At 37.6% G+C, this 18,965-nt stretch overlaps 1 protein-coding gene across 7 annotated transcripts in view; it reads right to left on the bottom strand.

Annotated features, from left to right (window-relative positions):
- Positions 1-18,965, bottom strand: part of PPP1R9A (protein phosphatase 1 regulatory subunit 9A) — a 135,786-nt gene that overhangs the window by 15,188 nt on the left and 101,633 nt on the right. For 5 of the 7 annotated variants that reach the window (XM_071560732.1, XM_071560731.1, XM_071560734.1 and 2 more), the window contains 8 exons: positions 14,018-14,071; positions 11,926-12,155; positions 10,484-10,580; positions 10,184-10,352; positions 5,765-5,922; positions 4,946-5,246; positions 650-737; positions 477-554 (listed from right to left, as the gene is read on the bottom strand). In XM_071560732.1, coding sequence (XP_071416833.1) covers positions 477-554; positions 650-737; positions 4,946-5,246; positions 5,765-5,922; positions 10,184-10,352; positions 10,484-10,580; positions 11,926-12,155; positions 14,018-14,071 — 1,175 coding nt within the window. The remainder of the gene's footprint in view (positions 1-476; positions 555-649; positions 738-4,945; positions 5,247-5,764; positions 5,923-10,183; positions 10,353-10,483; positions 10,581-11,925; positions 12,156-14,017; positions 14,072-18,965) is intronic. The other 2 variants (XM_071560736.1, XM_071560737.1) reach the window with 1 other exon arrangement.

Raw genomic sequence — 18,965 nt, 5'->3', positions numbered from 1 at the left:
TCTGAAACCATTCCTAATGTGGGTGCCATGAAGCTGCAGTGAACAGCTGCTGGCCAACCCTGCTCTGGGGGCTTTAGAAAAGCAGTATGTGGAATTGTGTCAAGGTTTCTGGTTCGTGGGTTTTATCAACTGACTGTGTGCACCTTTGTAAGCCCACTCTGAACATCTATTTCTGCAAAACCCATTAAGTGGGTGCAACAGCAATAGTGATCAAGGTGAACTTGAACATCCTTGTGAGTTACTTCCAGCTTGAGATATTCTATGATTCTATGGCGTTATAAACATCCAAGTATTTTTAGATTGTATGTTAGTCTTTCGCTAACCATGGAATCTAGGTTTGTAAGCTCAGAAGGTTATCTAAAAGCTTAACACTTATTTATTCAGTGGGACTGTTACTGTTCCATCTGCTAGGATGATCAGCTTTTTCCAACGTTTCTGGCATACTATTCTTTGCATCCTCAATCTTTTACCCGTACCTACTGCCATAGGTCACCCTCATAGCTTCTTTCTCTTTCCGCTTCTTGCCCTTGTTTGAACTTCTTCTCAAGGGAGCCCTACAAGAATATTAGAAAACATCAGGAAATATCTTTGTAATATTTCAACCTTTTTAATGAAAAAACAAAGGTATTTTAAATAACAAAATGCTTACCCAAGATCTGCAAGTTTTCGCTTTAGTCTTTCTGTATGCCCTATAGTAGGGCTAGTTGTTCTTGCTGTCTGAGCACATGTGGCACCATCTAGGATACATTTGTACAGGGAAGAATGTACATTATTAATTTTAAATGTTACTTTTCATCCAGAACACTTTCTGTATGTTTTCATAATCAGATATACATAAATGTACATGTGTGTGAGTACACAATTTAAACAGGGGAATTATTATTTTAGAAAGATTTTATGAGCAGGAATAAAAGCAAATATTTTCAGAATTTGAAAATACACATGAAGAAATCTTCTTTTAATTGAAAAAAATGAAAGTTAATTTTTATTGAGTTTTAATGAGTATGTAATAAATCAAACAACACAAAAGATTTACAGGTAAACATTACAATGAATCCATTTTTAAACTCAGTCGTAGCTGCTTATGTTTCTTTTTACAGAATTCATTTTGTATGTATGCTTCACTTCCAAAATGACTCCTGAAATGCTTTCTTTAAATCTGGAGACAAGGGTACCTTTTATAATGGACATGCTACAAAACAATTCATCTGTTTAGCCCAAACATCTTTGTTAAACTAAACATTTAACTTGAAATCTAACCACTTTGAATAAAAAAGTAAAGAAAGGAAAGAAAAGAAAGAAAAGAAAGAAAGAAAGGAAAGAAAAGAAAGGACAGAAAAGAAAGAACTATGAGTGACTTATTTAATAAATCCGCCCTGAGACGTCTATCAATTTTATCAATTTTTGATCTCTTCTACAAACACTGTTAAAACCTAAAGAGGAAAGAGTCTGCAGTACCTATAAAGCCAAAACAATGAATCTGAGTCTGGAAAACATCCTGTGAAATCTATATGGAAGCTAAAAGAAAACACACAGTAGTTTAAAAATTCAGACACCGTTACTCTTAAACATGAGGAGTGTCCCCAAATGCTCCACAGGAAGCAAATGAAGGTCAGTCATTCATATCACTTTGTGTTTTGGTGGCTTTTGCAATGTGGACTCAGACACAGAGTAACTTTTAACTGTGAGCACTGCTGGGATTGTGGATTTTTCCTACTGTGGATGACATAAATTAAGCCCTCAGAATTAGACCAAAATACCACAGCACTATTACAGGACAGCACACTCTATGTACAGAACTTTGTGCATTGCTTTGTGGATCGTATCTGCTCAAGTTCTCATTCCAGTAAAAAATTTAATGTGCAATTGGCTCATAAATCCTTTGAAAAGCAGGAAAAGAAGCCTCTTGCAATACCCACACTCTAAAAGCCATACTATTTCTACCAACACAAGTCCTGATGTTAAAAAGAAATAAAAAATTCAAGAACAACTGACAAGTAATCCCATGCCAAAAAACATACAAGGAAAAAAGTAATGAAGAATGACAAAAGCAAGGTGGAGCCTCCTCAGAAAAATCCCTTCCCCACAGAGGTCGAGAACTTTATGCAATACACACCCTGCACCAACCCTACACAGTGTACATTCCTTTTCTGTTTCCTCTTGTGGTTCCTCTTTCAACTTTAATGCACATTTAACCACTGTCAAAACTGCCACTTCCAAAAAGAAAAGTAGCGAAGTTTATTTATATTCACAGGCAAGTGGAGCTTGGAGGCCAAGGGGCAGTGAGGATCTTTTGAGAAACTTCTTTTTTGAGAACAAAAGTCAATGAAACTGTAAGACGCACTGACTTGTTGCTGGGCAGATAATGAAGGCATTTAGTGGATGGAGGGTTTGCTTCTGTAGTAAAAAAATAATCTGGAGAGCTCAGCAGTGACACGTAGCAGCTACCTGGTATGGCAAATTTCTATTCAGGCTCTTGTATCACTGTACTACCCCTTCCATGCATCTTGGGCCAGCCAGGGCCCTCTCAATAATGAGGACTTACTGGGGAAACATTTGTGCTGGCTATGGGATACAGTGCAAAATGGATAGGCTAGGTCCCAAAACCAGCTTCACGCCAGAGTAGATCTTGCACGCAGAGAAGTACTCAGTGCTTGGCACATAGCAGTGACCACAAACCAGAGTTGCAGGTGCCCTGCCTGGGCAGGAGGGGACTTTGGCCACCTTGGATGGGTCCATCTTCCCTGATTCCTTGTAGTTCTTCACGGAGGGTGAGGGAAAGCTGATTCCTCAGAATAAGTCATGCAGAAGCTGTTTAATCATTACTTTCAGCCTCAAGTTGATGTAAGTAATCTGTGGCTGGTGGATGTGAAAGGAGGCTAGAGCTAACCTTCTTCCCAGAGGTCACAAACCAGTTGCAGGCAGCCTCACATCAGCGAGGGCTGCCCACGAGGTTACCTCACAGACTTATCTAAAGATACTGTTGCACGAAGCAGGCAGAACTGAAGAAAACAACTTCATCACATATGCACAAAGCAGCTACGATTAAAAGCCAAATAAGCAAAATTTCTCATCATTTTGCAATGAAACTGATCTCATGCCACTTCAGCCCCTCCCACACACTGAAGGATCTCATAAGAAAAAGAACAAAAGTGTGAGGTTACTAGTGCTCACTTTTGCTAATGAGAGATTAACCAGTGGATATACACTCGTCCACAGATGTGGTCTCTCCACCTCTAAAAAAACCTCATGTGAACACACAAATACAATGTCACTTTTTAGTTTTTGAGCTGTATGAGTGTAACAGCCAAATTAATAGTCAATTAAAATAGTATTGCTGCAACACTTCTTGCCAAACAACTGCTTTACTATGTTTCTTTTTCTCTACAACTTGATAAATGGAACTTTTCCATTTGAAAACAAATTGCTCTGGTTAATTCTAATGTACTACTCATCCAGACCTGGACAGACCCAAAAGCATGGGTTGTTACTTAATGGTCACAGTGGGGAAAGCATGACATGAGTATTTATACAGAGATTATTTTTGAAACCTAAATTGGAAAGAGTGAAAGAGTGGGGGGAATGTAATACCTTGTTCCTTACATCAGAAGATTACTTTCCACTTAGTTTTTACCAAGATACTTTTCATACATCATTGGGAAACGCAGGAATTAAAGCTCACCTGATAAAGCAATCATATACTCAAACTGAAGTACGAGTTTGGAAAGTGACATTCTTATGTTCAAACTCTTTGATTTTACTTGCAAAACTCACACATAAGATTTAACTTGGAATCATTAACAATTTAACCCAGACAAAGTAGGGATTTTAGAATCCATGTAAAAATGCTAGCATATATTAACCTATCCTAATTCAGCAAAGTTTCATTATTCTATCTTCTATGAATCTGTGAGAAAGCCCTGTATAAAGAAAAAATAGGTTTTAAATCAGTGGCAAGTCTCTCAGGCACACATAAAAACACAAATCTTCAACAAATTGTTCTTTTCAGTCAATTCAAGTAAGCCAAAGTCTGTAATGAATGTATTTCGACCCATTCCTAAAGCTCTCACTTACTAACAATTTTTATAATGTATTTTAGCTTATGAGAATGCAAGGTGCTTAGCTAAGAATACTGAAGTTGGGTCAAATGCTAATTTTGACTTCCAACGGCATCTGAAAAGGACAGCTCAGTATTCTGTGACATACCATATTGTTAATTCATATAATAAACTGGTGTGTACCACTTTACCTAAGCTATGTATGATTGCATGCTATTTTAGCCAGATAGCATTTAAAGAACCTGAATTAAATTAAAAACAATGATGCCAATCTCTCCAAGAAACTTTATTTTTTTTTTCAGTAAGAGTCTTCAGACACTAACCTCTTAATAAATCTAGACTATGCTGCCTCTCAGCAATTAAAAGCTACAATCTGTTGCTCTCGTTTTACACTCCTTTCCACACCCTCCAAAAATCATCTAGCAGTGCCAAAATCATATTATTTGAGTAAGTACACTGTGTTAAGCATTTTTCTAATACAGAGATATCCCAAGGTCAAATACTGTTGTTTTTTTTTTAAAAAAACACAATAAATTCCCTTAAGGGCAAATTCTGGGGGGTTTTGGTGAGTTTCAAGAAAAAAAAACAAACAAAAACCCCAAAACCAAACCAAAACAAAAACAACAACAAAAAAAACCAAACCCCAAATCACCAAAACCAACAATAACAAAAAAGAAAGCAAGCAGTTCCTTATCCCATTTTAAACTTTGTCCTTTTCTTATACCACCATACAAGGTCATTTGTAATTTTTTAACTTTCAGGTAGGCAAAAGAAGTTAGCAGATGATGACTTCTAATTGTTAAGGCCCTACTACACAACAAAAAGTCATAAAGTTGGTGTAAGTGAGCAAAATGATGCATCAATTTATTGTAAAAAAATAGTAATACCTTTATCCTGTAAAATATTCCTGCCAGATGGGTGATGCAAAGGAGATGCTTCAGAGCTGTGCCCAGATTTTGAAGGAGAAGAAAGTGGAGTGTCTCCCCGAGCATATGGGGAAAGAACACCTCCTTTGTGGTGCTGTTCTTCTTCTTGGTTTTCAGTTAAGTTGTCAAGTGAAATTGCTGCACTGCTACCCACGGGGGAGAGGGAGGAAGCACCAGAATCTGATGCTGGTGAGGATGCTCTCATGCATAAGGGCAGTGGTGATTTTGAAATGTGCATGGGACTACTGTAACTGTGTGATGGCTGTTGGTATAAGAGATTATAAAGCAGGTTATACTACTTAGTAAGCAAACAGAGCAAGATTTACTTTGAACATGCAATATTTTTATTCATTATTTAGCTTTTCTATTTGAACGAAATGCTTTAGTAATTCACAGCATTACCCTTTCATACCACAGACAGTGTTGTTTATTGGTATTTCAGACAGAAATCAGAATAGGACAGAACAATTGTGTTAACAAATTAACAGAGAAATGCACAATTCCAACTCCTTTCACTTCCTGCATAAATGAAAGGACCCACTCTGCATTATAAGGTACATGTAAATAAAAAAATTCCAGTTAAAACACAACAAAAACAAAGAAAACAGGTGTGCTGACTCAAAAGGAGACTGAACTCACACATTACTCAAGGACAATCACAGCAGACTGGTCACAGAGGAATAAATACTGCCTGTGCTACAATGACAGGATAAGGATGACTTACAGGGGCAATCTAGCACTCCATAGGAAGCCTGAAAGAGAGGGCAGAGTCCTTCTCACCTTTCGTTCAAGGCTGTCCTCTCCGTCAGTTGAACTGATGCTATCGTATAGCCTTGTTCTGGAAGGCCTCTGTCGCTTGTTCTTCACTGAGAGCTGAGCTCGAGTCTTCAGAGCTTTGGAGTCCAGTCTCTCTGTTTCTGGAACTGCTTCATTGAAATCTGTATGGAAACATGATTTGAATCATTTAACAGAAGAATCTTTTGTTACTTTTTCCTAACAGAGCACCTGTAATTGCAAGCACATGCACATTGCATAGAATCATAAAATCATTTAGGTTAGAAAAGACACATTTCACTTGTATCTTTGTAACTTTTAAAGTACCTCAGGGAAAAAAAAGTTATTTGCATACACAAGTTTATCTACACAGATTCAGTAAGTGCGATATAAAGAATCAACTGCAGAAATTTAAGAATTCTGCTGTCAGATGGTCTCTGTTCCAACCACATGAGCTGCCACCCTCACTTCCAGCTCCTTCTTCTACAGAGAGGTCGTCCTTCACTCCTCCCAGCACAAACACACATCTCACACACATTTCTCTAGGAATCTCCCAACCCACTAGGGAGCCTGGTTCATCTCTCACGTAAAAGTCATTAATAGGTTTTATTTTGTTCTCAGAGACAATGTAATGAGACTTTATTTCAGCAGGTGTTCAACCACTTGACTCCAATGGTCTTCCATCTGAATTATTTCAGTATCACTGTGGAGTAGGAAAGAGCTCATCTGTCCTCCCACAGTTTTTCCACTATACAGGCTGATAGACTTCAAAATCTTCTTCTGAGAACTGATACATCCCTGGGTATCCAAAGGCACTCAGATCTTACAGCCACAAAGCAGCTAAATGGGCACTTGCACAGAGATGAGCAAATATTGTCAAAGATGACCTCAAGCACTGAACTGTTTACATTACAAATCATTGACTCCTGCTGGTAAATACCTTGATTCTCTACTGCAGATACAGCTTGTGACCACTAAAACAGAAAGCTACAATGCACTTTATCTATTTTTCTGCTCTCAGAATAAATCAAATATTTGTAAAAGAAACACAATCTTCAGGTTTCTAGTATTCCCTGGAAAAGCAAAGGAAGAATTCTGTGGGCCATAACGGTGTTGATTTTCTCTAATTTCCACTGATATTACTGGCAGCATCTTAAGCTCAGCATGAGGTTATGCTACAGCCTGAGAAGTTGTACAGTCTGTCAGGATACTTAACACGGTCAGAGCACCGTCAGTGTTAGGAAGAATTATGCTTGAATACTTGTGGCCATCAAGTTGCATCCATTACGTCTTCCCAAGTCTATTAGCATGCAAGAATGTAATAAACAACCCAGATCACACTGAAGCAAAACCATACTTGATATAATTTTAATTAAAATATTACATTTTTACATAACCTAGTTTTTTGAGGGAACACCGACCTGCAAACTTTGAACAAAATTACGGGATGTGGCTGTGTACATGCAGTCCTACCCCAGGAACCTAATGCAGAGACTTTGATCAAGGAGGATGTTACACTCGCCAAACGAGAGCCAGAGGAGAGACTGGAGCATCAATGTGAATGTCACAAAGGCAGCGTGCACAACGCACAGAACCCAGAGGGACTCTCCTCACCCTCCAAAACATGGTGGGCATCTCCCCTGCCCTTTATAGGTCCTCTGCAAACACACACAGGTTGATGGGAAGTTCTTTTCTTAAAAGGTTTAAACAAGAATGATATGGACATCTAGGCTCTTTGTCTGCAGAGCAAGTATCAATACATTACAGCCTGATACAGATTTCAGGGACTGATATAGAATTCACTGGAAAAGGTATATGGAAGTCAAAGTGCTACATCACATTTAAGGATCTCTTAAAAAACACAAATCTAGCCTGGAATTTAAGGTCTAACCATGCTGCTTCCGCTTTCAAAAAATCACTGCCGATTATCTATTTTTCCTAGTAAATAATTTGTGTTTGTATTCAGGTGGTTAAACTTGGGACATTTAAATTCACAGATCATCTATTCTAATGCTCAGAAGTAATTAACACTGGTAGCATTTCTCCAGAACACTTTTGCAATAAAAAAAGACAATTCTTCAAAAACTTTTATGTAAATGCATCAATTGGAAAACATAATTTTGAACCAATGACATACAGAATTTTAATGCAAAACAAAGAATTTTCAAATTTTTAGACAGAATTTTAATTTCTTCCTTTTCACATGTAGAAATTTCTGAATTTTAGCTCTTGAGCCATGGATGTGTGTTGACATTGTTACAACAGTAAACATGATTTTTGTGAGTCAGGTGAAGAAAACATATTTTCATGATGCAAATTACTGAAAAGATTTGTGTTAAAAGCACTGCTAAGTATTAAATATTTGGTATGTATTGCTGAGTCTCTATGGCAGAAATACAGATTTGTCACCCTGAATACTTTTCTGTACTTCAGAGATTTCAGTACAATAAACATTTGACAGAAAAGAGCTTTGTGAAGATTTGTGGAAACCAATTCCATGAAGTCTGCATACTTAATACCATTTCAGCAGGACTAGATTTTTTTTATATTTGTCAAAAATGTAATTCATATTGATTCCTTGGTAAAGCAATATTGCTTGGGTACACACATGAATGACTGCCAAAATATCAATTTTAATAAAACACCTCTATGGTTGCTAGATGTTAACTTATTTCATAATGCATTGCATTTCTTTCACCAGAGAAATAAATAATACTAGAGCTTATAGGAACAAATTTTGGTGGTCCCTTGTCAAAATCCCAACACTTCCAATATGTGACTTCACAGATGCTACTACAGAGTAAGTATTGCCCCTGCACCAAAAATATTTTTTCCAAGGCTGTAGGTCTAAATAGGCTTTAATTCTACATATCCTTCAACAGTGAGAAGCCACTTGCAATTACAGAACTTTAACTAAAACTATGGAAGTTATCTGTATGTTTTCACTAGCGCAGCCTGAAAAATGAGAATTATTTTTACTATGTGAAAAAAGTGAGGGGTACAGCCACCCTGCTGACAGCATCTATCTAGACCTCAGTGTTGGCACAGATTGTTTTGTCTCTTTGGTGATGTAGAACAAAGTTTACACATATTATGTTGTAAATCAGGTTGTGCTATAGCTGAGCAAGCTTTTTAATTAATGTGCTAGTAAAGAATTTGCATTTTATTCACAAAGAGTTTCATCCTAAGAAATGGTGCGTTCCATCTACAAGGTTCCTTCTGATGTCGGTACCAAGGTGGGATTAAAACCTGCAGAGAACCATTAAAAATGGTAGATTTAACATTGTTTTTCTCATTCAGGTAACTTTGTTCTTGTTTGATCTTTGGTGGTTTGGTAATTAAAGACTGATTTAGGAACACAAAAGAAAACACGATTTTCTCCTACTTTATTAACATACCAAAAGCGTTGAATTAAACCTAAATGTTGATGGCATCCCACTGAAAGCTTGAAGCAATCAACAATGACCTTTGCTATATTAGGACTTAGTCACTTCCATTTCTTTAAGAATACATTGTACAGCTATTCTGGGACTCTATACTGGCCTTATTAGGTAGAACACTGATACGGCTGTCATTAGATACTGAATTTTGAAAAAATATCCCAGCATTAATCCTATCATGCTGTTTACATATATACAGGGTCTACATCTGGATCATGTCAATTTCAGTCACACCTGCAGGTTGAGCAGAGAAGTGACTGAGAGCAGCCCTGCAGAGAAGGACTTGGGGTAGATGGTTGATGAAAAACTCAATACGAGCTGGCAGTGTGCTCTTGCAGCCCAGAAAGCCAATGGAATCCTGGGCTGCATCAAAAGGAGCGTGGGCAGCAGGTTGAGGGAGGTGGTTCTGCACCTCTGTTCTGTTCTTGTAAGATCCCACCCAGAGTACTGCATACAGCTCTTGGGCTTTCAACATAAGAGGGACATGGAACTGTTGGATCAAGTTCAGGGGTGGACCATGAGGTTGCTATGAGGACCGGAGCACCTCCCCTACGAAGACAGGCTCAGAAAAGTTTGGGCTGTTCAGCCCGGAGAAGGGAACATTGCATGGAGACCTCATAGCAACCTTCCAGTATGGGAAGGGGGCCTGCTGGGAAGCTGAACTGGGACTCTGTCAGGAACTGCAGTGATAGGACAAGGAGTAATGGGTACAAGCAGAAAGAGGGGAAATTTAGGTTAGATTTTAGGAAGGAATTATTTACTGTGAGGATAGTGAGATACTGAATTAAGTTGCCCAGGGATGCTGTGATTTGACTTCCCCATCCTTGGCAATGTTCATGCCCAGGCTGGACAAAGCCTTGAGCAACCTGGTCCAGTGGGAGTGTCCCTGCTCATGGCAGCTGGGTTGGGACTAGATCATCTTTAAGGTCCTTCCAACCCAAACCATTCTATGATTCATAGGAGTTATCCTTTGGTTCAAACAAACCTTGACTTAAGCCATCCAGGCAGTTCACTTGCTTAGTATCTAGATTTTCCACTGGATCTCTAGAAACTTCTCCAAAAGATGTCTGCCTTTCAAAAATGTTGTTGTTATTGTTAACCTGGCTCCCATTTTGCTTCATTAGCCTGAAAACTTCTGCTTCCAAGTCTTGTATCTGAAAGAAATACAACACAGTATTACCTATAACACATACCCCAATACACCCTCACCATTAGATATGTTAGTTTTCCAGAATAATATACAGAACTGTCTCATGCTTCAAATACAAGAGGAAATGCTACTCACACGAGCTTGTAAGCCTTGAACCTCTGCAAGGTGTGCTTTCTCCAAATCTTCTATTTTTTTTCTTTCAGCTTCCTGGCGTTTGATGAAGTCAAGTTCTCTTAGGGAAAAATAAAGATGTATTTGCTGTCACCAAAGCAATCAGATTCAAACAGAAAATAAAATGTTTTGATCAATCTTAAGCTATCCATCAGAAAAATCTGTCCTTAACAAATAATTTATCACTTACTGAACAAGGACTATGAAACTGCAACCAGGACAAAACCTTAAGCAATTAGTCTAAATGAATACAGCAGGTGATGATATCAAAATGGTAAAGAAATTTGTCTGGGAAAAAAATCTCTGTTCCAACTGATCATCGAAACAGTTAATACCAAATTTTTAAATAAACTGTAATTACCACAAAACCAACATAATCTTAGTTTATGCTATTCTCTCTTGTAGAAAATTGAGCAAAATCGCTGTTTTACTAGAGTATGACTGCACTCCTTCACAGGAAAGACACCTGTAAGTTTTTGGGTACAGGTCAAATTTTTTAGGAAACTAAAATCTGTTAGCTCAGTTTAGGAGTCTGAGATAGTTAGAAAATAACCAACTAGATCTTTTACTAATATAAAGCAGAACAGAAAGGGTATCCAAACTAATTCCAGTGACTTTTCCTACTTCTTTTATTTTGAATATCAAAGACATTTGTGATAGAAAGCACACAAGATGCAGCCTAGTTCTGAAACAGTCCTGAAACTCCAGTATGGATAATGACATTTTGACAATCTAACCCCCTTTTTAATGGGATTGGATATTAATTTCTGCAGTCGCAGTTGTCATTTGCCATTGCTGTATGTTTTTGAGTTTTCTTCTTTCAATGAGTATATTCCAGCAGAAAATGAAAAAGTTGCTGAAAAACAAGAAGTAATTCGGGGAATGTAAGCTCTTATAGAAATGTAAGATATTATTATTGCTAGCCATCAGGGAGAAGGGATCACATGAAACAGGGGCCAGATTATCATCAATTAGCTCAACTCAGCTCAAACATTCTTGGCATCTATGAGAAGAAGAAAAATGAAATGTAAAATGTAACAAAACTATTTTTTTGATGTCCCATTAGTACACAGCAGGAGTGAATCCAGCTGAAACAATACCAATATAAATTGCTGCAAACCCGGCTAATCAAAAGCTTTACTATGATTACTCTTCATTGTTTGTAATCACATTGAATTACTTAGTAATTCTGAAACATTCCAGCCTGGAATACTACACAATAAGTCTTTATTTAGTTACAGCATGACTACAGCTAGAATACTAGTAACATTTTTTCAGGGAAAAAAATTGGAAAATAGTGTTTACCTTTCAAGTGTTTACTAGTGAGTTTCATATTTCAAAATACATCACATACATGTTTCCTATCTGGCACTAAGTCATTTGCTGAGGCTGGTGTAGCTGCTTACTTTTGCTGAAAATCCTTGATTAATTTCTTTGCCTTATTATATTTCTTCTCCAGAGCCTGATACTGGCTTTGCGTCTCCTTGAGATGCTCATTCACCGTGTGACACAGGGTTTGTGCCTCAATCCAGTAACTCTCTAATTTCATCATCCTTTCCTTATTCTCCTCAATGTTCTGCTGGAGCTGGGTCTTCTCCAATTCCCACCTCACCTTCTCATTCTCAGCAGCCTGCAGCTGAACAAAGGAGTCGAGATGAAGTCCATAAAAAGCTGCAAAGTGCATCCTAAAAGTTTAGGATTAATTCAGGCAACACAAATAGTGAAAAATCAGTGAATTAGTAACTACACCAGCAATATGTTAGCAGTGAAAAGAGTGTTGCAGGACAAAGGAAACATGCTGATACATACACTATTCTTCTTCACAAAACCAAGCAGAGCTTTTGCTCTGTGTTCCAATGCAGCCTCTATGCTTCTCTGGGTTACAGTAACCTATTTGACTGACATTTAAAAATGTCAATAGTGGAGTACTCGGGCAAAGTGCAGGGTTAATCAGTCAGCACTGGGGATGTATTTTGCTCTACTCATGTGGTTCTGGTGCTAGCTATAAAGCATTCATACACTCTCATAAAAAGATAACATTTCTTATTTTGGGGAGGGGGAATTTGATATCCATTTTTGTTGGGGTTTGTTTGTTTGTTTTGTTTTGTTAGATGTCTTGCTTCCTAACTGAAGCTACCTGAAGGTTTCAGTGTTTGGAGCTGGATAAGCGTAAGCTTGTTCAGCAGCTTGGGCACTTTAGCTCCCAGAATTTACAGAGCACAAAAAAATGCCTTTACACCCCTTTTTACTTATCAAGACAGTTTAATTTGCTCTAGGCAGTTCTGCTAGCATCATGGATGATACGTAGAAAAAAATTAACTTGCTTGCAGTTTTATCAGTAATACACCTAAACTAGTCACATTTTCTTCAGGTCTATTGAAAACACAAGGTAAAGAGGTCCAACACATAAAGGTTCATTATCCCTAATCCTGCAAATGGATTTCCACAGATGAATGTTTACACCCATACATTGTTGGTGTCAAGCCAATGGGGCTCAGCACAATCCCAAGGGATCGATCATGTGGCTCCAGTTGCTAGACTGGAACTGGAAAGTAGAGGAGGAAAAGATTTCTGTCTTTCTGAACTGAAAACCTGCAACAGAAATTGTCCTTACAGAAAACAGCTGCACTTTAAATTTGTTTTTAACAATAATTTGTGCAGACTTGATAAACACTATGCAAAATACATAATGACTACAAATGCTGCTATAAAGAAATAATAATCAAGAATATTTTTCTGAAGTTCAGTTTTATCTTTCTCTTTATTTCCTTTATAATAAATTTTACTCAAAGAACAGGATGTCATTATAAAACCTAGTATTACTGAACAAGTGAATTATCAGTTGAGTTCCTGTAAAGCTTTGTACCTTAGTACAAAAAACCCCAATTCATTTGTATTGCTACAACAAATTCAATCCAGTAAGTAGCAACTGATTGTGAAATAATGTTTTCTTTTAAACTGGTAATATTTTTTGTTTCTAGGATAGTTTTTGAAGAGAATTGCAACAACATATTAGAACCCTTTTTCTTCTGTATGTAACAAAATAATTTCTACTCAATACCTTTAAACGAATAATTTTTTTAAAATGCCAAAAAAAGAAAAGTAGCATAAACAGGATACTTCAACATCACTGGTAAATAAAAACCTACTAACTTGGACTTGAATATTCAATCCAAATGTAATTTTAAAACCTGATAAAATGCATTAGAATTTTAAAACTAGAAATCTCCCACGTAGTCATTATGATACCTCCTAAAATGTATGTTTAATTGAAGCTACAAAAGTTGGAAGTATCTCTTAATAGCAGCACTTCAGATTTTACTTGAAACTTTGAATATAGAATATACACCAAGATAAGATTTAGCTGAGCCACTGTGCCTCTTTATCAGCCTTTTATCAGATGTTGACTTCTCCACCCACATAAAGAGACGTATCTTCAGATTTGATTTTGCATGAAGAAATTTATATTATATGCATCAACCATATATCAATTCTTACCTTCGTCTTCAGCTTCTGAATTTCAGCTTCTGTAACTGCATGTTTGATTTGCAACTAGAATTGAAAATATAAAATAAACAAGTGAAGGCACAGAGTACTCCGGTATTTTTAAAGCCTGTGCTGCAAGTTGAATACCTTACTACATAGCAGAAGGCCCTGAAGAGTGCTGCAGTGCAGTAGATTGTAAATTAAAATGTCTAGCTTGCAAAATGACTCAGTCTGTGCAACCTAATTAAAGATAGGATGCTGTTTAACCACTCGTAATTTCAAATCAGAACATCCAATCTGTTTAGCAAAACCAAATGCCTTATGCTTAAAAAAATAGATATTATCCTGCTGGGCTTAGCTCTCCTCTGATGTGAATGTGAAATACATCCCAGTGCTGTCAGAAAGTCCCACTGCATTGATTAAAGCAGGCATGTTTCAAAAAAGCAAATACGGAAATAAGTGATTTAACAACTCAAGAACTCAGGAAAACCTTGAGGGAAGATTCCACACATTTATTTCATGCAAGGAAAAAAGGTAAACTTCTACATCATTAGCTAGAGTTATTCTGATCGAGCTAGCTAATCTCAGTTGAGAGCAGTTACACAGGCAAACTGTAAATACAGCAACGACATTCAAGCACAAAAAATATTGCAAGCAGATTAACAGCCCTGGCAGTGTGTTAAAGGTTGTAGTTACATCACCAAACAGAGTGCCACAACAGTGGATCTGGACAGTGAAAGGGCTGGTGTGGAGGACCTGGCATTCACCTGCACATTTAACAGGGGATTTATTTTGTACCAAACTACAATAGTCTGATCTTGTGGAGGGAATAGTCACTATTTTGAGTGTAACAGGCAATGTCCCAAAACATCTTTAATTTTACCTCACAAGTCTTCTATTCACAGGTTTCAAGAACATTCTGAAGTATGAGCCGTATCACAGCTTCACCAGCATAGCCCTAATCCAAATGGGACTTATCATGTACATGTACCCAATACTAGCCTGTACCCCAGTGCCTGCTGCTGTATTATTTAAAGCAGGCAGCAGGGACAAAATTCTGACAAGTCCCAAAACCTTAAACTGAAACAATGACTTGTGTATGTTGGGTACGGAGTTGAGGGCAAGGGCAAAAACTGAATTACAGCCCGAGCTGGCACTGCAGTGGAGTGTTGTCCATTATTTATGAATGTAAGAAACAGTTATGGAAAAGCATGTTTTACATGGGGGTTACTTCTCTTACAAGACTAATCTGAGCTTTAGGAAATAGTTTATGTTAAGCTAATGGAGTATGTGAGAGTGTTGTACTTAACCAGAAACTATCATCTCTGATGAAGCAATGGCTACATTCTTGAAGACAAGGCTGTTAGTAAAAAAATGTGCCAACAATTCAAAGGAGACATTCTTCTGGAAGAGAGGAATAATTTTCAAAATAACAGAAGCTATCACAGAGCTAATCAGTACAAGTATTTCTAAGAAAGGCTGACCTTATTTAGAAATTCCCTTTACATGAAGCTCTTGAATGCCCTTTTTGTGGAATAGGAAATGCACACTCTTGGTTGCAACTTGGTTTGCAAACCAGCCTTAACTGATCTAACTGAACAGAATAAAGGAAATACTGACTCAACTAGTTCCACCTGAGGAACAGCTCAGGAATCTTCCTTCCAACACTCATTTCTTGATTGCTGTCGCTACAGGAGATTGTAAGCACTTCTAGTCCCCAAGATCATATGTTACTCACACGTGCACTGAAAAGTGTTACAAATGTTCATGTGCTCAATGAGAGCAGATGTGAGATTTCAAATGAAACCAGGCACTCACTCTAACAGCCTGCAGAAATCCAAGATGTGGAGGCACACCAGGTGCATTAGCAGGTGGAACAAACAAGGCACCAGACCAAACCTGTCCAGAGCGTGCAGCTGACCTGCAGATCACCCTGGGTTCCTGAGGGAAGTGCCACAGAAGAGCTGGGCTACTGGTGCAGCATGGAGAGAAGCCAATGCAGCCAGAAACAGGGCACGCAGCAGCCCTGAGGCTGGTATTAAGGACAAGTGGCCAGTGAAGCTACTGCACTCAGTAGGCCAGGAAGCTGAGATGGACCTGTCCCCTTTTTGTAGTTATACATGTTAGAGGAAACTAAGGAGATACTTTATTTAGCATTTGCAAGAGGTTACTTGCAATTTTTGAGCTCACTCAATCCAACCTCTGATCTGCAATTTTCAGAGACTGAGAACTGCTTTTTTCTTATTCCATTCCTGTTATTAGTGAAAAATTACCAAAGAACGATCTCAAAACATTATGATGTTTACAAAATACCCAGCCCTTTGCTTAGTTCTGCTACCTCATTGTTCTGGGATGAGATAAAATCAGGGGAAGAAGGGATGAGCTAGAATCTGCCCTTTGCAGACTTAATAATGATATCGAAATCTACGACTCAAAGCCTTAGTCTACTGCTGATAGTCCACTCCCATCTCTTCTAAAACCCCACAAATCCATAAGGAGCACTTAAAGAGCTTATTACCGTACACAAATAAACTCCAAATTGTTGCATAAATGACAATCTGCTCAGGTACAGATGGTTTTAACAGTTATTTTTATGCTGTTATTAAGTAAAAAAATAAATACTGAGCACCCAGTCATATCATTGAATCAGGACATGGTACAGCAGATCCCACTGAGGCAGAAGAAAAAAGACACTTTTCTGCTGAACATACAAATGTGTAGCTGGATATGTACCTTTTTTTAAAAGAACTAATTATGCTTGCAGAATAGATGACAAATATTAACACATTTATAGGTTAGACTAAACAACACAGAAGGTCAATTGTTTGGCAAGCAAATCTGGACTCCATCATTAAATTTTTCGAAATCAAGTTTACTAAAAGGGGATCAGAAATCTTTATTCCATGTTCTAGATAATGCCAGACAAATTGTTGGCAGATACTATTTTGTATTTTTATGTTTTTTAAGTCAATATAAAATTGTGACAGCTTCATTTTAACAAGGACATTTTGAGTAGTTTTTGGCACATTCTGTATTCACGTATGTCTTGAAAAGCTGATTAATGTTCTTCGAAACAATAAAACTTGTTACAAAAAATAACTTTTTGAGCAAAAATGGCTTGAATTCATCTAAGACTGCAATGCGTAGAATGGGATAAAAGGCTATCAAATGTTAAAATAACGCAAATAAACAGGTAAGGGAAGTATGCAATAGAATCAAACAATTTCCATGACAATTTTTACATAATCATTATATATTTTTTTCATATAGCAATAATCCATTTTTCATATATTTAAGATATGAAATATAATTACAAATTCTTACATAAGATGTCCGCTCTCCCTACAGATCTTGCATCTCTTCAATCATAACAGCTAAAATAAAGTTTCTAGCTCTTTCAAAGCAGTTAAGAAAAATTAGTCCCATTTTTTCTGTTCTACAGCCAAGAAAACAGAACTTGCAGAGAAGTACAATGATTCACACAGGAATGCCCATCTCTCTTCTAACTTTCATTCCAAAACCAAGTCATTTCAAATAGGAGTGCTTTCAGAGCAGCATGTGAGCAGATTTTTCATTGCAAGGACTGAATTCAACTAATTAGGTCAAACTATTATGCTTAAAGATTATGTCCTACCCACTTGTTTAATACTTTCATTAATCTCTGGAGTAAGAACAAGAACGAACAGTTGTTCTTTAAATACTATTCCAGAAAACACTGTGTGGGCTTGTGCAGCGTGATCCTGAACAAGTCCTCTAGTGTTTAAAGAATTCAGGGCAAATACCAAGAAAAATACATGTACTCACTGCATCAACCAACAAAATGCAGCTGTGTACTGTTAAATATAATTAGTGAAACAAAAGTGGCATGCTCCTGACAGTGGTAACTGCGTGGGCTACTGAGAAAGAGCCTGCTTGAGGCAGGAGTAGTTAATGTTTTCTTCTCAGGCTCTCATCTGCACTTCCACTTGAGGATCCTGAAGTACCTTCACCTGGTCTCTTCTACACCAGTGTTTTCAGGCCATTATATCACACAAGTCTGTAAATAGCTTCAAATCAGCTTGGACAAGCTCAGGTATGGCAACAGCCCAAGTTAATGGAAACTCTTGTTACAAGTACATCACATTTACGTGTAATGTATTCAAAGGTGAGTGTCTTGCCCATCCCTGTATCTGTGGCTTGCACAGCCTTGGCACACTCACTGGCACACGCAGAATGGTAGCAATCTTCCCACTGCTTTGAGGAACTATTACTATGCGCGATGCAAGGTATTAGAAAACAAAGTAAACTGTTCTGCCAGTGTGTGTAAGTGCCTGGAACTTGAAATATGGAGTGCGAAAATTATAATTTAAGCAAAGTAGAAAATTTTTCAGGAGATCATGAAACAGTAGGCACCCACAGCCTGAAAAAGGTATCAGCAGAAAGAATGGTTGCTCATTTACTTTCCATACATTTCTCTCATTAGAGAGTAGCAGCAACATACTTGGAGAAGATAAAATATCTAGTTTGAATGGAGGGAAGGGGAGTAAACAAGGGGAGAAGGATAAAAAGGGAGTCTTGGTATTATAAAACTCCTTCGTGGTCCCAGGTTCTGCTACTCAAATCTCCTGTGAGGTCCTGGCTACTTTCAACCCTCCCACCTTCCTGTATTTAAAAAACCCAACCAAACAACTCTTATTGCCATCATTCAACTCATTACTCTGAGCTTAGATACATCCACTGTTTCATATCTTTATTTGCATCAGAATTCAGGAAAGCTCAAAAAGAAGCCACATCAAAAGCACAGCCTAAAATACAGAAGAAATATCTCTCAGTACTTTGGTATGTGAAGTTATATGAATTCAACAACCAAAATGAACACCAGTGATTCAAGCCAACTTACTACAGGTGGATGTTGTATATGTGGATATGAACACTGTAACCATAGAATTTGGTAAAACAGCTTGAAATAAGCCTGCCTCCC

Source organism: Pithys albifrons, chromosome 7 (genome assembly GCF_047495875.1).
Source record: "Pithys albifrons albifrons isolate INPA30051 chromosome 7, PitAlb_v1, whole genome shotgun sequence".
In the NCBI taxonomy this organism is placed as follows: Eukaryota; Metazoa; Chordata; class Aves; order Passeriformes; family Thamnophilidae; genus Pithys; species Pithys albifrons.
Note: the sequence above shows the minus strand (reverse complement) of the source record. Positions and strands in the feature narration are given on the sequence as shown.